Source organism: Salmo salar, chromosome ssa22 (assembly GCF_905237065.1).
Source record: "Salmo salar chromosome ssa22, Ssal_v3.1, whole genome shotgun sequence".
NCBI lineage: Eukaryota > Metazoa > Chordata > Actinopteri > Salmoniformes > Salmonidae > Salmo > Salmo salar.
Genome location: NC_059463.1, coordinates 50,887,178 through 50,905,857, shown reverse-complemented (window position 1 = coordinate 50,905,857; position 18,680 = coordinate 50,887,178). Strand labels below are relative to the sequence as shown.

At 39.2% G+C, this 18,680-nt stretch overlaps 1 protein-coding gene across 2 annotated transcripts in view; it reads left to right on the top strand.

The window, feature by feature from the left end:
• The window catches only part of LOC106583668 (cadherin-22), a 260,846-nt gene that overhangs the window by 109,292 nt on the left and 132,874 nt on the right, over positions 1 to 18,680 (top strand). For both annotated transcript variants that reach the window (XM_045705651.1, XM_014168135.2), the window contains exon 3: positions 2,004 to 3,318. In XM_045705651.1, coding sequence (XP_045561607.1) covers positions 3,097 to 3,318 — 222 coding nt within the window. In that variant the 5' untranslated portion in view covers positions 2,004 to 3,096. The remainder of the gene's footprint in view (positions 1 to 2,003; positions 3,319 to 18,680) is intronic.

Below are 18,680 nucleotides of genomic sequence, written 5' to 3'. Positions count from 1 at the left end.
CACAATAATTCATAGATGCAAGACTGAGGAACAAATGGTAGTGCTGCTAGTACTCAGTATTATACAAGACTGAAAACAAAGCTATCAGATCACAGCTTTTCACAACCAAATACATGACACAATCAAATGGAAAGCATCTAACAACGCTATTGTGCAGTCTGCCATGATGCCATGCATTTTATTCATGGTTGGGCTGTATATATCACATCTGATTATGTAAATATACTGTATGTTCACACTTCGCAGATGTTGTACTTTGTATGCAATATCTACAGGTATATATGATTGTGTTCTCCTTACACAACTTGGTCATTGTTATTCAAGGCCATGTTGGAATTTACATTTAGGAGTTCAATATGTGTTCAGGGAGAGTGTCTCATACCTACATTGCAGCACAAATGCGATGCAAACCCTGCCTCAAAACCCTGTCTCGAAACCCTGCCACAAAGCTCTGTCTCATAACCCTGCCTCAAAACCGAGAGGCCTTTAAAACTATGCTTTCCTACTTCCTATTCTTTGGCTTCATTCACAGAGCTCAATTGCAAATACCATGCACAGTGTTCGTTTGACCTCAGTCTGAATTTGAATAATTTTACAGAAAAAAAAAAAATTGCTTGTAGGCATGGAGAAATATTGGAGAGCTTCACCCAGCTAGCACAAAGGCACAGTAGGTTAAACAACTGCTGTCCTGAAGCAGCTCGAAACAGCTTTCCTCCACTTCTTCCTCCCACTGGTGCTGCCATCTCTTTGCCTTGAGGTGGTGACACCACAGACACACTAAAATGTTTTTTTTTTGCCCATTCTAAAGGTTTCACAAAGCCCATTAATCACAACCTCTTTTTGCGAAGCAGGCTCGCCGCAACGCACTGTCTCTTATCTACTCCCGCCACACCGCAACACACCGCCACTTATCTACTCCCGCCTCACCGCAACACACCGCCACTTATCTACTCCCGCCTCGCCTCGCTGCAACGCATCATTACTTATCTACTCCTGCCTCGACGCAATGCACCGCCTCGCCGCAACGCACCGCCTCTTATCTACTCCCGCCTCGCAGCAACGCACCGCCTCTTATCTACTCCCGCCTCGCCGCAACGCACCGCCTCTTATCTACTCCCGCCTCGCAGCAACGCACCGCCTCTTATCTACTCCCGCCTCGCAGCAACGCACCGCCTCTTATCTACTCCCGCCTCGCAGCAACGCACCGCCTCTTATCTACTCCCGCCATCGCCGCAACGCACCGCCTCTTATCTACTCCCGCCTCGCAGCAACGCACCGCCTCTTATCTACTCCCGCAACGCATCACCTCGCCGCAACGCACCATCTCTTATCTACTTTCTTCACACCGCAACGCCTCACCGCAAAGCACCGCATCTTATCTACTCCCGCCTCGCCGCAACGTACCGCCTCTTATCTACTCCCGCCTCTCTCAGCAGTGTTTGTTTGAGGCATTAGGGGGCTGTTGCCGTGATGGATTGAATTAATACTTTTATCCAATTAGTGTTCCCTCATGCAATTAATCAGCTGGCCGGGGTTAGGGCCGCTTGGTTGGCCGGACTAAAGCAGACAGATGCTAGTGGCCTGGCTCATGAAGAAGAACCATCCCTCTCTTTCTCTCTTCCCTCTATTCTGCAGCATCCTCCCCTCCACACACCTGGTGCTCTCTGCCCTCGTACAGTACTGCGCCATCGCTCTTAGAGCACATTGTTTGGGTTTCTTGTCGAACACAACAACAGACCAGCTGAAAACAGTTCGCTCCAGATAATCCGAAGAAAAACAAACACATTTTCATTATTGTGGCTCGATTTGTGAAGAGCTAATAAAAAGATAAATGAGTTCAGGCTTGAACACGTTTTGTTTGCAGTGCGCGTTTGGAAAATGTATACAATTTCATATACTGTGTAATGAAAGACCCTGCAGTGTTAAAGCCCAACCAGTGATGGATGCCATCTCTGTTCTACAGGAAAATGTGATGGTAACCTATGCTTTCTGGTCTTTTGCAGGTTTTGCCACTACTCTCAGCACTTTATGGGGGTCCTCTCACTGCCTGAACCATCCAGAAGAATTATGGAACAAAATAAGATCTGAGCCAATGGGGTCTCCTGAAGGATACTGTTCTCTAATACTGGAATGAAGTGACAAGAGATGGCAGCTGGACCATACACACAACCCTAGGATCCTTGACCTGGAGAGAACCTTTTGATCTGAGGACCCGAGTATCAGAATGATCCACTTTTCTTTGAAATCCATTGCTAATGAGTTACAAAAAACAGAACAAAGATATTGTGAAAGATAACTAAGCATTTTAGTGAGAATCAGTTCCAATAGTTTGGAGATAGCCTTGGGTATCTCACTATGGGTTTCTGTAAGATTTGAACCTTGTCATACCAGGTAAAACCCACATTGTCCTTGACAATTATACAAATGCCATTTCAATGGTTATCGGTATCATGATCTTCTCAAAGGACCCGATCCATTAAATGATTTCTCAAATTAATGTATTGGAATCAAGTAAATTACCACCTATGGATTGAAAGTGTCAATTTTAATTCTCAGGGAGGTTTTTTTAAATCAATGTCAGGCCCACTCCCTTCACCACAACACTTGTGGGAAAGATTGAAGCTGCCTTAGAACATATGGGAAAGTTTGTCTTGGAAATCTTGAATGCAGTTTTCCCTTGTACCGTAACAAAACACATCTCTGTTACCCGAATGGATTTGATACCAGTGTAGACGGACAGGTGAGATAAGTCAGGGAAAAACCCGATGGAGAAGATTACATGGGAAAGATAAGGCCGGTTCAACATGATTTGCCAAGTTTCTTCTGCACAGAGAAAAAACCTTCTGTAGCCTGTCTAAATTCAATGAGTCATGATGTGCCATGGCATGCCCTGCGTCCTGAGGTGGAACTATTTAAGACAATAGAACTATTTAAGACAATAGAATACTTAAGAATCTTGTGGATTAATTCAAGTGTCCTAGAACAGAGATTTTGGTTGGCCTCTGGGTTTAATTTCTTCAACATTGCCGGTTTGAGGACTCTTTTCACCTCTTTGGAAATCCCCGTCACATGTAGAGCCAAGCAGGATTTTCCAAAATGGCTCCCTCTTGGAGACTGGGAGCATGTAGCCTGTTGACGGCCCTTTGGCTTTTGCATTGCTGTAGTTGTGGATGGTCGGAGAGGACTAGTGGCATGGCCAAGGGAGAAACTAAGGAGCAGCAGCTCATGTCCCATGAACGAGTGAAGAGGGGATGGGTGTGGAACCAGTTCTTTGTGGTGGAGGAGTACACAGGCACAGAACCTCTCTACGTTGGAAAGGTAAGACTTTGAGAGTTTTTTGTGTGTTTAGGGGAAGAACACTTAACATTACAGTTTAAGTTTTTTGCTCTAGACATGATTCATGTCTTATGTGTGAGTTGATTGTGATTTGATTTGTATGACAAGTTAGGATTGGAAAGGATAAGATGTGCTATGCAATCAAATCAGATGGAATTTTGATGCCAACTGCAAAAGAAATAGGGATGGTTCTTGTATACATTTTACTGCATACCCATGTCTGTCTGAATTCAGTCATTTGCAATTGATATTCATATTTTGAACTCCAATCTGAATGATTTTCCTTATAAAGGCGGTGTTAGAATCCCTCTGTCTGCCTCTATTATTTCTCTTAGGGGACAGCAGTCTATCTCTTCAGCCAGGATCCATTATGGGACTTAGTCAGACTTAGAGAGAGAATGAGAGGAGGAGAGAGGGTGAGAGAGAGAGGGGGGTGGCGGCGGAGTGAAGATGGAGAGACAGACAGACAGACAGACAGACAGACAGACCGAGCAAAGATGAGCTCAAAATAACGAGCTAGAAGGAGAGAGAGAAATGGGGGAAAAAGAGGAGGAGAGAAGGGGGGAAAAGAGGGGGAGAGAAGGGTGGAAAAGAGGGGGAGAGAAGGGGGGAAAAGAGGGGGTCTGAAGGGGGGAGAGAAGGGGGGGAAAGAGGGGGACAGAAGTGGGGGAGAGAAGGGGGGGAAAGAGGGGGACAGAAGTGGGGGAGAGAAGGGGGGAGAAAAGGGAGGATGAGGGGGATAGAGCAAGGGGGAAAATAGGGGAAGAGGGAGAGCGTAAAAGGATTCATGCATTTTGAAGTGATTCATTGCGGGAGAGTGTGGTGGGGAAAGCAAGGCGCTGATATATAAATGTGGTCGAGGCATTGCAGAGGGGAAAGAAAGAGAAATTATTTTATTTATAAAATTACCCAGAATGATTGCTCTCCATGAAGCACAAGCCAGGACTATTAATAGTCACTGGGTGGTGGTGTTGCCGGACTCAACCATCGCTAAGGATATCAAATACTTTAATTAGAGCAATCTAGTATTAAATATGGCCAGCATGCCTTTTATCAGCACTGGCCATTTACAACACATTTTCTTCTGAATTCTTCTTCATCCAACTCAGCAAAGATGCCAAGGCTGTCCTACTCCCGCCATTCATTTGCTAATGAAATATGTTTTTCCCTAAATGGTCACTCACATCGCAATAACCTGACAGCTTCGTTCAATACATTTGGGTAATGAAATTCCTTGGTCTTCTATGATTTGAGAACCCTCCTGCTTCCTATTTCCACACTGGTTTTCTGGAGGTAGCTTACTACTGTATACCACATCTAATATTGAGATACAAGATGCACTCGTGACTCCATTGAAATGCAGGGAGATGCACTTACACTGAAAAAAAAATTCTCCAGCAGATTGAAAAAATCCAATCCAAAGCATCACTTTCCACTGATCTATTGTTGAGGGAAAGAGAATAAGACTATGTTCCTCAGAGGTTTTTCTCTCTCTCTCAATTCACTCCAAGGCCTCCTTTTGAAATTCATACATCTTGTACTGTATATTTTGTGTTGCTGCACATCCCTTCTGACCCTTAACATTTATTTCTTTTAAGTTCATGATTCAAATGCTGAAAGCTTTATTTATCCCATTCACAGTGCTTACAGTGCCTTCAGAAAGTATTCACACCCCTTGACTTTTTACACATGTTGTTGTTACGGCCTGAATTTAAAATGGATTACATTTAGATGTCGTGTCCCTGTTCTACACACAATAACCCATATTGTGGAATTATGTCGTTTTTTTATGTTTAGAAATGAATTAAAAATGAATAGCTGTATTCAACCCCTTTGTTATGGCAACACTAAATAAGTTCAGGAGTAAAAATGTGCTTAATAAGTCACATAATAAGTTGCATGGACTCACTCTGTGTGCAATAATAGTGTTTAACATTATTTTTTAATTACTACCTAATTGCTTTACCCCACACACACATACAATTATCTGTAAGGTCCCTCAGTCGAGCAGTGTATTTAAAGCACAGGTTCAACCACAAAGACCAGGTAGGCTTTCCAATGTTTTTTAAAGAAGGGCACCTATTGATAGATGGGTGAAGAAAACAGACATTGAATATCCCTTTCAGCATGGTGAAGTTATTCATTACACGTTGGATGTTGTGTCAATACACCCAGTCACTACAAAGATACAGGCTGTTTCCTTCTCTTGTTATTTTTATGTATTTTTCTGTGTCTCTCTGCATTGTTGGGAAGGGCCCATAAATAAGCAATCTTACTGTTAGTCTACACCTGTTGTTTATGAAGCATGTGACAATTTGAAACCACTCATGGATTTCACCATGAGGCCAAAGGTGATTTTAAAACAATTACAGAGTTTAAATGCTGTGATAGGACATAACTGAGGATGGATCAACAACATTGTAGTTACTCCACAATACTTACATAAATGACAGAGTGAAAAGAAGGAAGCCTGTACAGAATAAAAATATCTCAAAACATGCATCCTGTTTGCAATAAGGCACTAAAGTAAAACTGAAAAAAATGTCTAGAATACAAAGCATTATGTTTGGGGCAAATCTAATACAACACATCACTGAGTACCACTCTTCATATTTTCAAGCATGGTGGTAGCTTCATCACGTTATGGTTATGCTTTTCATCTGCAAGGACTAGGGAGTTTTTTGTTGTTGATAAAAATGAACAGAATAGAGATAACTAAGCTAGGGCAAAATCATGGAGGAAAACTTTGTTCAGTCTGCTTTCCAACAGACACTGGGAGACAAATTCACCTTTCAGCAGGTCAATTACCTAAAACACAAGGCCAAATGTACGCTGGAGTTGCTTACCAAGATGACATTGAATGTTCCTGAGTGGCCTAGTTACAGATTTTACTTAAGTAGTCTTGACATTCTATGGCATGACATGACAATGAATGTATAGCAACCAACTTGATAGAGCTTGAATATTTTTTTTTACGAATAATGGCCAAATATTCTACAATCCAGGTGTGTAAAGCTCTTTAGACTTACCCATAAAGACTCACAGCTGTAGTCACTGCCAAAGGTAATTCTAACATGTATTGACTCAAGGGGTTGAATACTTATCTAATTAATATATATTAGTGTTTTATTTTCCATACTTTGACAGAGTATTTTGTGTAGATCGTTGACCAAAAAATGACAATTAAATCAATTTTAATTCCACTTTGTAACACAACAAAATGTGAAAAACGTAAAGGGGTGTGAATACTTTCTGAAGGCACTGTACTTGCCCCTTTCCCGTTTTAAGACTTGATGGTGGTTCAGTCAAAACTCCTGTACAGTAATATGCATGGAACCACTTTTTTTTTCGTACTCCATGTGAATCCAGAATCCATTTAGTCTAGTGAAATTACAGTAAGTGAAACTAAGCTATTCACTGGGGTGAAAGTTCATATTGAAAGATTACCTAATAGGGTTATCACGATATAGATTTTCCATCGCAACAAAGAAGGAAACACAAAGCAGATGGTCTTTAAAAACCTGCAGTATGCTAAACATAGAGTTATATAGCTTGTTAAAAAAACTAATGGGACTCTGGATGACAACAGAAGGCTGTGTGTTTGCAATATTACAACATTTATTTTCTAAAGAAATTAAGTCCCCAAGCTGTTTTGTTTCCTTGCCACGATACTTCTGAGTGTCGCAATACTGGTGTCGGGACAAATCTATTACAGGTTGAAACAGAAAGGTGTTCCAAGGTTTACATTCAGATTCATCTATAGCAGAGATATGAAAGTGGTTATTCAATCTCAAGAGCCTTTTAAGAAGTTCAATGTTGACGCTGAACCACATTCAGGAGCTAGAAGGTTACAGCCATGGACAGAATGACATTCTTGTTCTGTGGTTACAGCTACTCACAACTTCTAATGATACATGTGAACTCGTAGAACCCATTGTCAGTTAGAGGCATTCGGATACAATCTGACAGTGATGTATCTGAACCAAAGGTCTAGATTCTTAGAATATGGAACCTATTGTATAAGGGGGAAATGAAATTAATACTTTTTCACCTTTATTGTAGTAACTACTTGTCAGTTTGTTAATTAGATATAGTAAAGCAGGGTTCTAACCATTATAAACTAGCAGATTTAAAGACATTATAAACCAAGAAAGTATTGCATTTACTCTACTGTATATGCTTGGTTGATTGATTGACTGAATGATTCATTCATTCATTTTATTTCAGTGTCATTCAGCATTTGGTGCCCAGCCCATAAGAGCTTACAAGACACTAATCATTAAACACTTGTGCAAAAAAATAATAATGACATTCTACATTTTAAATGTATAGATCATAGTGTTAGAGCATACTGTTTGGTGACACAACCTTTGTCTCAAGCTGTATTCGTTTGTTTCATTGCAGATACAAGATGTCTTAGATTCAGTTAAAGCCACACTCTGTGAGATGTGCATACCACCAAACAGTGGGCCACCAACAAAAAACGTAAGCAATCGAGCAAATGCATCCCATGACATTTTCACATGGACTTGTGATTTCCATGATATATCAGTAGTGATATATCTGTAGTGATCAAGGAATGACTTCAATGTTTAAGCATTAGAGTCAAAATCCTGTCTAAGCTGAGCTATATGGAAATGTTTTAAGAAGGTCATACCAAGGATCATTTTCCTTTTTAATTAAATTTTTTAAATTTTAAGACCTCTTAAAGTATAAAAATATAAGACATTTAAATGTTTCCCCTTAAACCACTCGAGTGTTGCTTTAGCACTATGCTTAGGGTCATTGTCCTGCTGGAAGGTGAACCTCCGTCCCAGTCTCAAATCTCTGGAAGACTGAAACAGGTTTCCCTCAAGAATTTCCCTGTATTTAGCGCCATCCATCATTCCTTCAATTCTGACCAGTTTCCCAGTCCCTGCTGATGAAAAACATCCCCACAGCATGATGCTGCCACCACCATGCTTCACTGTGGGAATGGTGTTCTTGGAGAGATGAGAGGTGTTGGGTGTTGGGTTTGCGCCAGACATAGCGTTTTCCTTGATGGCCAAAAAGCTAAATTTTAGTCTCATCTGACCAGAGTACCTTCTTTCATATGTTTGGGGAGTCTGCCACATGCCTTTTGGCGAACACCAAACGTGTTTGCTTATTTTCTTCTTTAAGCAATGCCTTTTTTCTGGCCACTCTTCCGTAAAGCCCAGCTCTGTGGAGTGTACGGCTTAAAGTGGTCCTATGGACAGATACTCCAATCTCCACCGTGGAGCTTTGCAGCTCTTTCCGGGTTATCTTTGGTCTCTTTGTTGCCTCTCTGATTAATGGCCTCCTTGCCTGGTCCTTGAGTTTTGGTGGGCGGCCCTCTCTTGGCAGGTTTGTTGTGGTGCCATATTCTTTCCCCAAAAAATATAATGGATTTAATGGTGCTCTTTGGGGTGTTCAAAGTTTTGGATATTTTTTTATAACCCAACCCTGATCTGTACTTCTCCACAACTTTGTCCCTGACCTGTTTGGAGAGCTCCTTGGTCTTCATGGTGCCACTTGCTTGATGGTGTTGCAGACTCTGGGGCTTTTCAGAACCGGTACAGTTGGGCAAAAATGTATTTAGTCAGCCACCAATTGTGCAAGTTCTCCCACTTAAAAAGATGAGAGAGGCCTGTAATTTTCATCATAGGTACACTTCAAATATGACAGACAAAATGAGAAAGAAATCCTGAAAATCACATTGTAGGATTTTTTATGAATTTATTTGCAAATTATGGTGGAAAATAAGTATTTGGCAATAACAAAAGTTTATATCAATACTTTGTTATCCTCTCTAGGGTCGGCGGGACGAAATCGTCCCACCTACGTAACAGCCAGTGGAATCCTGTGGCGCGTTATTCAAATACCTTAGAAATGCTATTACTTCAATTTCTCAAACATATGACTATTTTACACCATTTTAAAGACAAGACTCTCGTTAATCTAACCACACTGTCCGATTTCAAAAAGGCTTTACAACGAAAGCAAAACATTAGATTATGTCAGCAGAGTACCCAGCCAGAAATAATCAGACACCCATTTTTCAAGCTAGCATATAATGTCACAAAAACCCAGAAGACAGCTAAATGCAGCACTAACCTTTGATCTTCATCAGATGACAACCCTAGGACATTATGTTATACAATACATGCATGTTTTGTTCAATCAAGTTCATATTTATATCAAAAACCAGCTTTTTACATTAGCATGTGACGTTCAGAACTAGCATACCCCCCGCAAACTTCCGGCGAATTTACTAACAATTTACTAAATTACTCACGATAAACGTTCACAAAAAGCATAACAATTATTTTAAGAATTATAGATACAGAACTCCTCTATGCACTCGATATGTCCGATTTTAAAATAGCTTTTCGGTGAAAGCACTATTTTGCAATATTCTAAGTAGATAGCCCGGCATCACAGGGCTAGCTATTTAGACACCCAGCAAGTTTAGCCTTCACCAAACTCCGATTTACTATTAGAAAAGTTTGATTACCTTTGGTGTTCTTCGTCAGAATGCACTCCCAGGACTTCTACTTCAATAACAAATGTTGGTTTGGTCCCAAATAATCCATAGTTATATCCAAACAGCGGCGTTTTGTTCGTGCGTTCAAGACACTATCCGAAAGGGTAAAGAAGGGTGACGAGCACGACGCATTTCGTGACAAAAAATGTCTAAATATTCCATTACCGTACTTCGAAGCATGTCAACCGCTGTTTAAAATCAATTTTTATGCCATTTTTCTCGTAAAAAAGCGATAATATTCCGACCGGGAATCTGCGTTTAGGTAAAAAGACGAAAGAAAATAAAGCACGGGGTCGACTCGTGCACGCGCCTAAGCCCATTGTCCTCTGATCGGCCACTTGCCAAAAGCGCAAATGTGTTTCAGCCTGGGGCTGCCTCGATATCATTCAGCTTTTTCCCGGGCTCTGAGAGCCTATGGGAGCCGTAGGAAGTGTCACGTTACAGCAACGATCCTCAGTCTTCAATAAACAGAGACAAGAAGAACAAGATCTTGTCAGAGAGGGCACTTCCTGTAAGGAATCTTCTCAGGTTTTTGCCTGCCATATGAGTTCTGTTACACTCACAGACACCATTCAAACAGTTTTAGAAACTTTAGGGTGTTTTCTATCCAAAGCCAATAATTATATGCATATTCTAGTTACTGGGCAGGAGTAGTAACCAGATTAAATCGGGTACATTTTTTATCCGGCCGTGTCAATACTGCCCCCTACCCCCAACAGGTTAAATACCCTTTGTTGGCAATGACACAGGTCAAACGTTTTCTGTAAGTCTTCATAAGGTTTTCACACACTGTTGCTGGTATTTTGGCCCATTCCTCCATGCAGATCTCCTCTAGAGCAGTGATGTTTTGGGGCTGTCGCTGGGCAACACGGACTTTCAACTCCCTCCAAAGATTTTCTATGGGGTTGAGATCTGGAGACTGGCTTGGCCACTCCAGGACCTTGAAATGCTTCTTACGAAGCCACTCCTTCGTTGCCCGGGCGGTGTGTTTGGGATCATTGTCATGCTGAAAGACCCAGCCACGTTTCATCTTCAATACCCTTGCTGATGGAAGGAGGTTTTCACTCAAAATCTCACGATACATGGCCCCATTCATTTTTTCCTTTACACGGATCAGTCGTCCTGGTCCCTTTGCAGAAAAACAGCCCCAAAGCATGATGTTTCCAGCCCCATGCTTCACAGTAGGTATGGTGTTCTTTGGATGCAACTCAGCATTCTTTGTCCTCCAAACACGACGAGTTGAGTTTTTACCAAAAAGTTATATTTTGGTTTCATCTGACCATATGACATTCTCCCAATCCTCTTCTGGATCATCCAAATGCTCTCTAGCAAACTTCAGACGGGCCTGGACATGTACTGGCTTAAGCAGGGGGACACGTCTGGCACTGCAGGATTTGAGTCCCTGGCGGCGTAGTGTGTTATTGATGGTAGGCTTTGTTACTTTGGTCCCAGCTCTCTGCAGGTCATTCACTAGGTCCCCCCGTGTGGTTCTGGGATTTTTGCTCACCGTTCTTGTGATCATTTTGACCCCACGGGGTGAGATCTTGCGTGGAGCCCCAGATCGAGGGAGATTATCAGTGGTCTTGTATGTCTTCCATTTCCTAATAATTGCTCCCACAGTTGATTTCTTCAAACCAAGCTGCTTACCTATTGCAGATTCAGTCTTCCCAGCCTGGTGCAGGTCTACAATTTTGTTTCTGGTGTCCTTTGACAGCTCTTTGGTCTTGGCCATAGTGGAGTTTGGAGTGTGACTGTTTGAGGTTGTGGACAGGTGTCTTTTATACTGATAACAAGTTCAAACAGTTGCCATTAATGCAGGTAACGAGTGGAGGACAGAGGAGCCTCTTAAAGAAGAAGTTACAGGTCTGTGAGAGCCAGAAATCTTGCTTGTTTGTAGGTGACCAAATACTTATTTTCCACCATAATTTGCAAATAAATTCATAAAAAATCCTACAATGTGATTTTCTGGATTTTCTTTTCTCATTTTGTCTGTCATAGTTGACGTGTACCTATGATGAAAATTACAGGCCTCACTCATCTTTTTAAGTGGGAGAACTTGCTCAATTGGTGGCTGACTAAATACTTTTTTGCCCCACTGTATATTTATACTGAGATCAAGTGAGAGATCATGTGACACTTAGATTTCACACAGGTGGACTTTATTTAACTAATTGTGTGACTTCTGAAGGTAATTTGTTGCACCAGATCTTTTTTAGGGGCTTCATAGCAAAGGGGTGAATACATATCCATTTTTAGGGAGTGAATACATATCCGTTAAAAAAAAAAAAATGTTAACAAGTCATTTTTTTCATTTCACTTCACCAATTTTGACTATTTTGTGTATGTCCATTACATGAAATCCAAATAAAAATATTTTTAAATTACAGGTTGTAATGCAACAAAATAGGGAAAACTCCAAGGGGAATGAACACTTTTGCAAGGCACTGTATTTTTAATCTTTGTCCTTACTGCTATTAGCCCATACAAACACATTGGATATGTCACGTCCTGACCAGTAAAAGGGGTTGTTTGTTATTGTAGTTTGGTCAGGGCGTGGCAGGGGGTGTTTGTTTTATGTGTTTCGGGGTTTTTTGGTTAATGTTCTATGTTAGTATGTTTCTATGTTCGTTCTAGTTTTTCTATTTCTATGTTTAGTTTATTGGGTTGACCTTCAATTGGAGGCAGCTGTTCCTCGTTGCCTCTAATTGAAGGTCCTATTTAGTAGGGGTGTTTTTTCATGGGGTTTTGTGGGTAGCTGTTCCATGTGTAGCTGTGTGCCTTACAGGACTGTTTCTCGTCGTTGTTTTGTTTAAGTGTTATTTTTGGTTTTCTTCATAATAAAGATGAGTATTCACATTCCCACTGCGCTTTGGTCCCATCCTTACGACGAACGTGACAGGATAACAGATTCACTACATGGATCAACAGATAGTCCCCCCCAAAAAATCTAAATGAAGTTTGTTCTGAAGTGTCTATCCTATATCTGATATAAGAAAGATCAGGAAACATATATTTTTTGTACATTAAACCCCTTATTTTTGCCACTAAACATTCTCCATTTATACTTCCATAACTTTTTTGGACTGGTTCCAGGTGACCTTCAGACAAGTCTTGTGAGGCCTGTGGGCGTCCTAAAACAAAACTACTGACATGGACGTGTTCGTGGGAGTCTCATCTTTCCATAATAGTTTATGCCAAAGCGCCCGGACACTACAGACGATTTTGTGAGAAGGCCGTCTCATGGTCTGACAAACAGCGCTCTAGCTCTGTTGCCTTTCACTGCAGATGTGGATGTGGTAAATACAGCAGGCAGATGTAGATGTGTTACATAGGCAGATGCGGTGGATTGAGAAAACCCAGATATCTCTAGCTTAAACATGATTTACATGATGATTTTAACCATACATAATTTGCTTGCAAGGTCTCCTATGACAACACATCCACACACACAGGAATCATATGTCATTTTTTTGTGTATGATAGCCTTCTTACAGTAAAGTACTAATTTATTTATAAGTTATTACTACAACTTAAGTACTGTCTTTCATGACATGAAATTACTGAAAATCTGACAGACTGTGGCTTTACCTTTCATTTAATATTTTTAGATTTTCAGCACAATCAATGTGCTAAAACAATAACAACAACGAAAAAAGGGTTAAAATATGGGATAACTGTGAATGTCATTTAGCTTTAGTCAGACTGACTACATGTAAACTGTTCATTGTTGTTATTGTTCATGGACTGTAATGCCTCTTTGATTGGCTGTGATAGTACAATCGTCTTTGACGACATGTTTAATCAGGATGTGTGTAGGAAGTGTTTGATCACATACATCTATTTCAATAATTTATTTTGGCATGAAGTTCCAAGCACATTTAAAACGATGTGGACTGGATGGAAAGGATTACAATCTTAGAAGATCTGTTCTAATATCAGGGAATACGGTCTTGGGAAGATGTGAAGGAACAGGGTGATATTTGCCTGGTTCATTTTTGCATTATTTCATGGCTCCTCTTTTCGCTTCATGTCATGCTATACATCTTGGATTTCACCTTATTGCTGGAACGTTGAAGCAGTCTGCTTATATCAGTTAGATTGAATGGAATGGAAGTGATATAGGCATCAGATACAGTTGATTTAGAATAACTTCCAGATAGTGTTGATTAGAATAACTTCCAGATAGTGTTGATTAGAATAACTTCCAGACACTGTTGGTTAGAATAACTTCCAGATACTGTTGGTTAGAATAACTTCCACATACGGTTGATTAGAATAACTTCCACATACGGTTGATTAGAATAACTACCAGACACTGTTGATTAGAATAACTTCCAGACACGGTTGATTAGAATAACTACCAGACACTGTTGATTAGAATAACTTCCAGACACGGTTGGTTAGAATAACTTCCAGACACGGTTGGTTAGAATAACTTCCAGACACTGTTGGTTAGAATAACTTCCAGATACTGTTGGTTAGAATAACTTCCAGATACTGTTGGTTAGAATAACTTCCATATACTGTTGATTAGAATAACTTCCACATACGGTTGATTAGAATAACTTCCACATACGGTTGATTAGAATAACTACCAGACACTGTTGATTAGAATAACTTCCAGACACGGTTGATTAGAATAACTTCCAGATACTGTTGATTAGAATAACTTCCAGATACGGTTGGTTAGAATAACTTCCAGATACTGTTGATTAGAATAACTTCCAGATACTGTACATTACAATAACTTCCAGATACGGTTGATTAGAATAACTTCAAGATACGATTGATTAGATTCACTTTGAGATACTGTTGATTAGAATAACTTCCAGATACTGTTGATTAGAATAACTTCCAGATACTGTTGATTAGAATAACTTCCAGATACTGTTGATTAGATTAACTTCGAGATACTGTTGATTAGAATAACTTCGAGATACTGTTGATTAGAATAACTTCCAGATACTGTTGTTTAGAATTTCTTCCAGATAGTGTTGATTAGAATTTCTTCCAGATGCTGATGATTAGAATAACTTCCAGATACGGTTGATTAGAATAACTTCCAGATACTGTTGATTAGAATAACTTACAGATACTGTTGATTAGAATAACTTTGAGATACTGTTGATTAGAATAACTTCCAGATACTGTTGATTAGAATTTCTTCCAGATAGTGTTGATTAGAATTTCTTCCAGATGCTGATGATTAGAATAACTTCCAGATACGGTTGATTAGAATAACTTCCAGATACTGTTGATTAGAATAACTTCCAGATACTGTTGATTAGAATAACTTCCAGATACGGTTGGTTAGAATAACTTCCAGATACTGTTAATTAGAATACCTTCCAGATACAGTTGATTAGAATACCTTCCAGATACGGTTGATTAGAATACCTTCCAGATACTGTTGATTAGAATTTCTTCCAGATGGTGTTGATTAGAATTTCTTCCAGATGGTGTTGATTAGAATATCTTCCAGATACTGTTGATTAGAATATCTTCCAGATACTGTTGATTAGAATAACTTCCAGATACTGTTGATTAGAATAACTTCCAGATACTGTTGATTAGAATTTCTTCCAGATGGTGTTGATTAGAATTTCTTCCAGATGGTGTTGATTAGAATAACTTCCAGATACTGTTGATTAGAATAACTTCCAGCTACTGTTCATTGGAATAACTTCCAGATACGGTTGATTAGAATAACTTCCGGATGGTGTTGTTTAGAATTGCTTCCAGATAGTGTTGATTAGAATAACTTCCAGATACTGATACAGTTGACTAGAATAACTTCCAGATACTGTTGATTAGAATTACTTCCAGATACTGTTGATTAGAATAACTTCCAGATACGGTTGATTAGAATAACTTCCAGATACGGTTGATTAGAATACCTTCCAGATACTGTGGATTAGAATAACTTCCAGATTCTGTTGATTAGAATAACTTCCAGATACGGTTGATTAGAATACCTTCCAGATACTGTGGATTAGAATAACTTCCAGATTCTGTTGATTAGAATAACTTCCAGATACGGTTGATTGGAATAACTTCCAGATACGGTTGATAGGAATAACATCCAGATAGTGTTGATTAGAATAACTTCCAGAGAGTGTTGATTAGAATTTCTTCCAGATAGTGTTGTTTAGAATAACTTCCAGATAGTGTTGATTAGAATTTTTTCCAGATTGTGTTGATTAGAATAACTTCCAGATACTGTTGTTTAGAAAAACTTCCAGAAACTGTTGATTAGAACAACTTCCAGATGCTGTTGGTTAGAATAACATCCAGATACTGTTAATTAGAATAACTTCCAGATACGGTTGATTAGAATAACTTCCAGATACAGTTGATTAGAATAACTTCCAGATACGGTTGATTAGAATAAATTCCAGATATTTTTGATTAGAATTTCTTCCAGATAGTGTTGATTAGAATAACTTCCAGATACTGTTGATTAGAATAACTTCCAGATACTGTTGATTAGAATAACTTCCAGATACGGTTGATAAGAATAACTTCCAGATAGGGTTGTGTCACGGCTGTCTGAATGATCAGACCAAAATGCAGCGTCTGTTTCCTTCCACATATTTATTAAACTGTGAAACTTAATGCAATACACAAAATAAACTGAAGGACAAAACAACAAAGCGTGACGCAGGAGGAACAAGCACTACTCACAAAATATTATCACCCACAAAAAACAAGTGGGACACACATCAACTAAATATGACCTCCAATTAGAGACAACAACAACTGGCTGCCTCTAATTGGAGGTCATGCCAAACAAAAACCAACCTAGAAATACAAAACTAGAAATTAAACATAGAAATACAAAAATGGACAAACACCACCTGTCATGCCCTTACCTACTCTACCATAGAAAATAACAACTTACTATGGTCAGGACGTGACAGGTTGATTAGAATAACATCCAGATAGTGTTGATTAGATTAACATCCAGATAGTGTTAATTAGAATAACTTCCAGATACTGTTGATTAGAATAACTTCCAGATACGGTTGGTTAGAATAACTTACAGATACTGTTAATTAGAATACCTTCCAGATACGGTTGATTAGAATACCTTCCAGATACGGTTGATTAGAATACCTTCCAGATACTGTTGATTAGAATTTCTTCCAGATGGTGTTGATTAGAATAACTTCCAGATACTGTTGATTAGAATAACTTCCAGCTACTGTTCATTGGAATAACTTCCAGATACGGTTGATTAGAATAACTTCCGGATACTGTTAATTAGAATACCTTCCAGATACAGTTGATTAGAATACCTTCCAGATACGGTTGATTAGAATACCTTCCAGATACTGTTGATTAGAATTTCTTCCAGATGGTGTTGATTAGAATTTCTTCCAGATGGTGTTGATTAGAATAACTTCCAGATACTGTTGATTAGAATAACTTCCAGATACTTTTGATTAGAATAACTTCCAGATGCTGTTGATTAGAATAACTTCCAGATACTGTTGATTAGAATTTCTTCCAGATGGTGTTGATTAGAATTTCTTCCAGATGGTGTTGATTAGAATAACTTCCAGATACTGTTGATTAGAATAACTTCCAGCTACTGTTCATTGGAATAACTTCCAGATAAGGTTGATTAGAATAACTTCCAGATACGGTTGATTAGAATACCTTCCAGATACTGTGGATTAGAATAACTTCCAGATTCTGTTGATTAGAATAACTTCCAGATACGGTTGATTAGAATAACTTACAGATACTGTGGATTAGAATAACTTCCAGATTCTGTTGATTAGAATAACTTCCAGATACGGTTGATTAGAATACCTTCCAGATACTGTGGATTAGAATAACTTCCAGATTCTGTTGATTAGAATAACTTCCAGATACGGTTGATTGGAATAACTTCCAGATACGGTTGATAAGAATAACATCCAGATAGTGTTGATTGGAATAACTTCCAGAGAGTGTTGATTAGAATAACTTCCAGATACTGATACAGTTGACTAGAATAACTTCCAGATACTGTTGATTAGAATTACTTCCAGATACTGTTGATTAGAATAACTTCCAGATACGGTTGATTAGAATAACTTCCAGATACGGTTGATTAGAATACCTTCCAGATACTGTTGATTAGAATAACTTCCAGATACTGTTGATTAGAATAACTTCCAGATACGGTTGATAAGAATAACTTCCAGATAGGGTTGTGTCACGGCTGTCTGAATGATCAGACCAAAATGCAGCGTCTGTTTCCTTCCACATATTTATTAAACTGTGAAACTTAATGCAATACAAAAAATAAACTGAAGGACAAAACAACAAAGCGTGACGCAGGAGGAACAAGCACTACTCACAAAATATTATCACCCACAAAAAACAAGTGGGACACACATCAACTAAATATGACCTCCAATTAGAGACAACAACAACTGGCTGCCTCTAATTGGAGGTCATGCCAAACAAAAACCAACCTAGAAATACAAAACTAGAAATTAAACATAGAAATACAAAAATGGACAAACACCACCTGTCATGCCCTTACCTACTCTACCATAGAAAATGACAACTTACTATGGTCAGGACGTGACAGGTTGATTAGAATAACATCCAGATAGTGTTGATTAGATTAACATCCAGATAGTGTTGATTAGAATAACTTCCAGATACTGTTGATTAGAATAACTTCCAGATACGGTTGGTTAGAATAACTTACAGATACTGTTAATTAGAATACCTTCCAGATACGGTTGATTAGAATATCTTCCAGATACTGTTGATTGGAATATCTTCCAGATACTGTTGA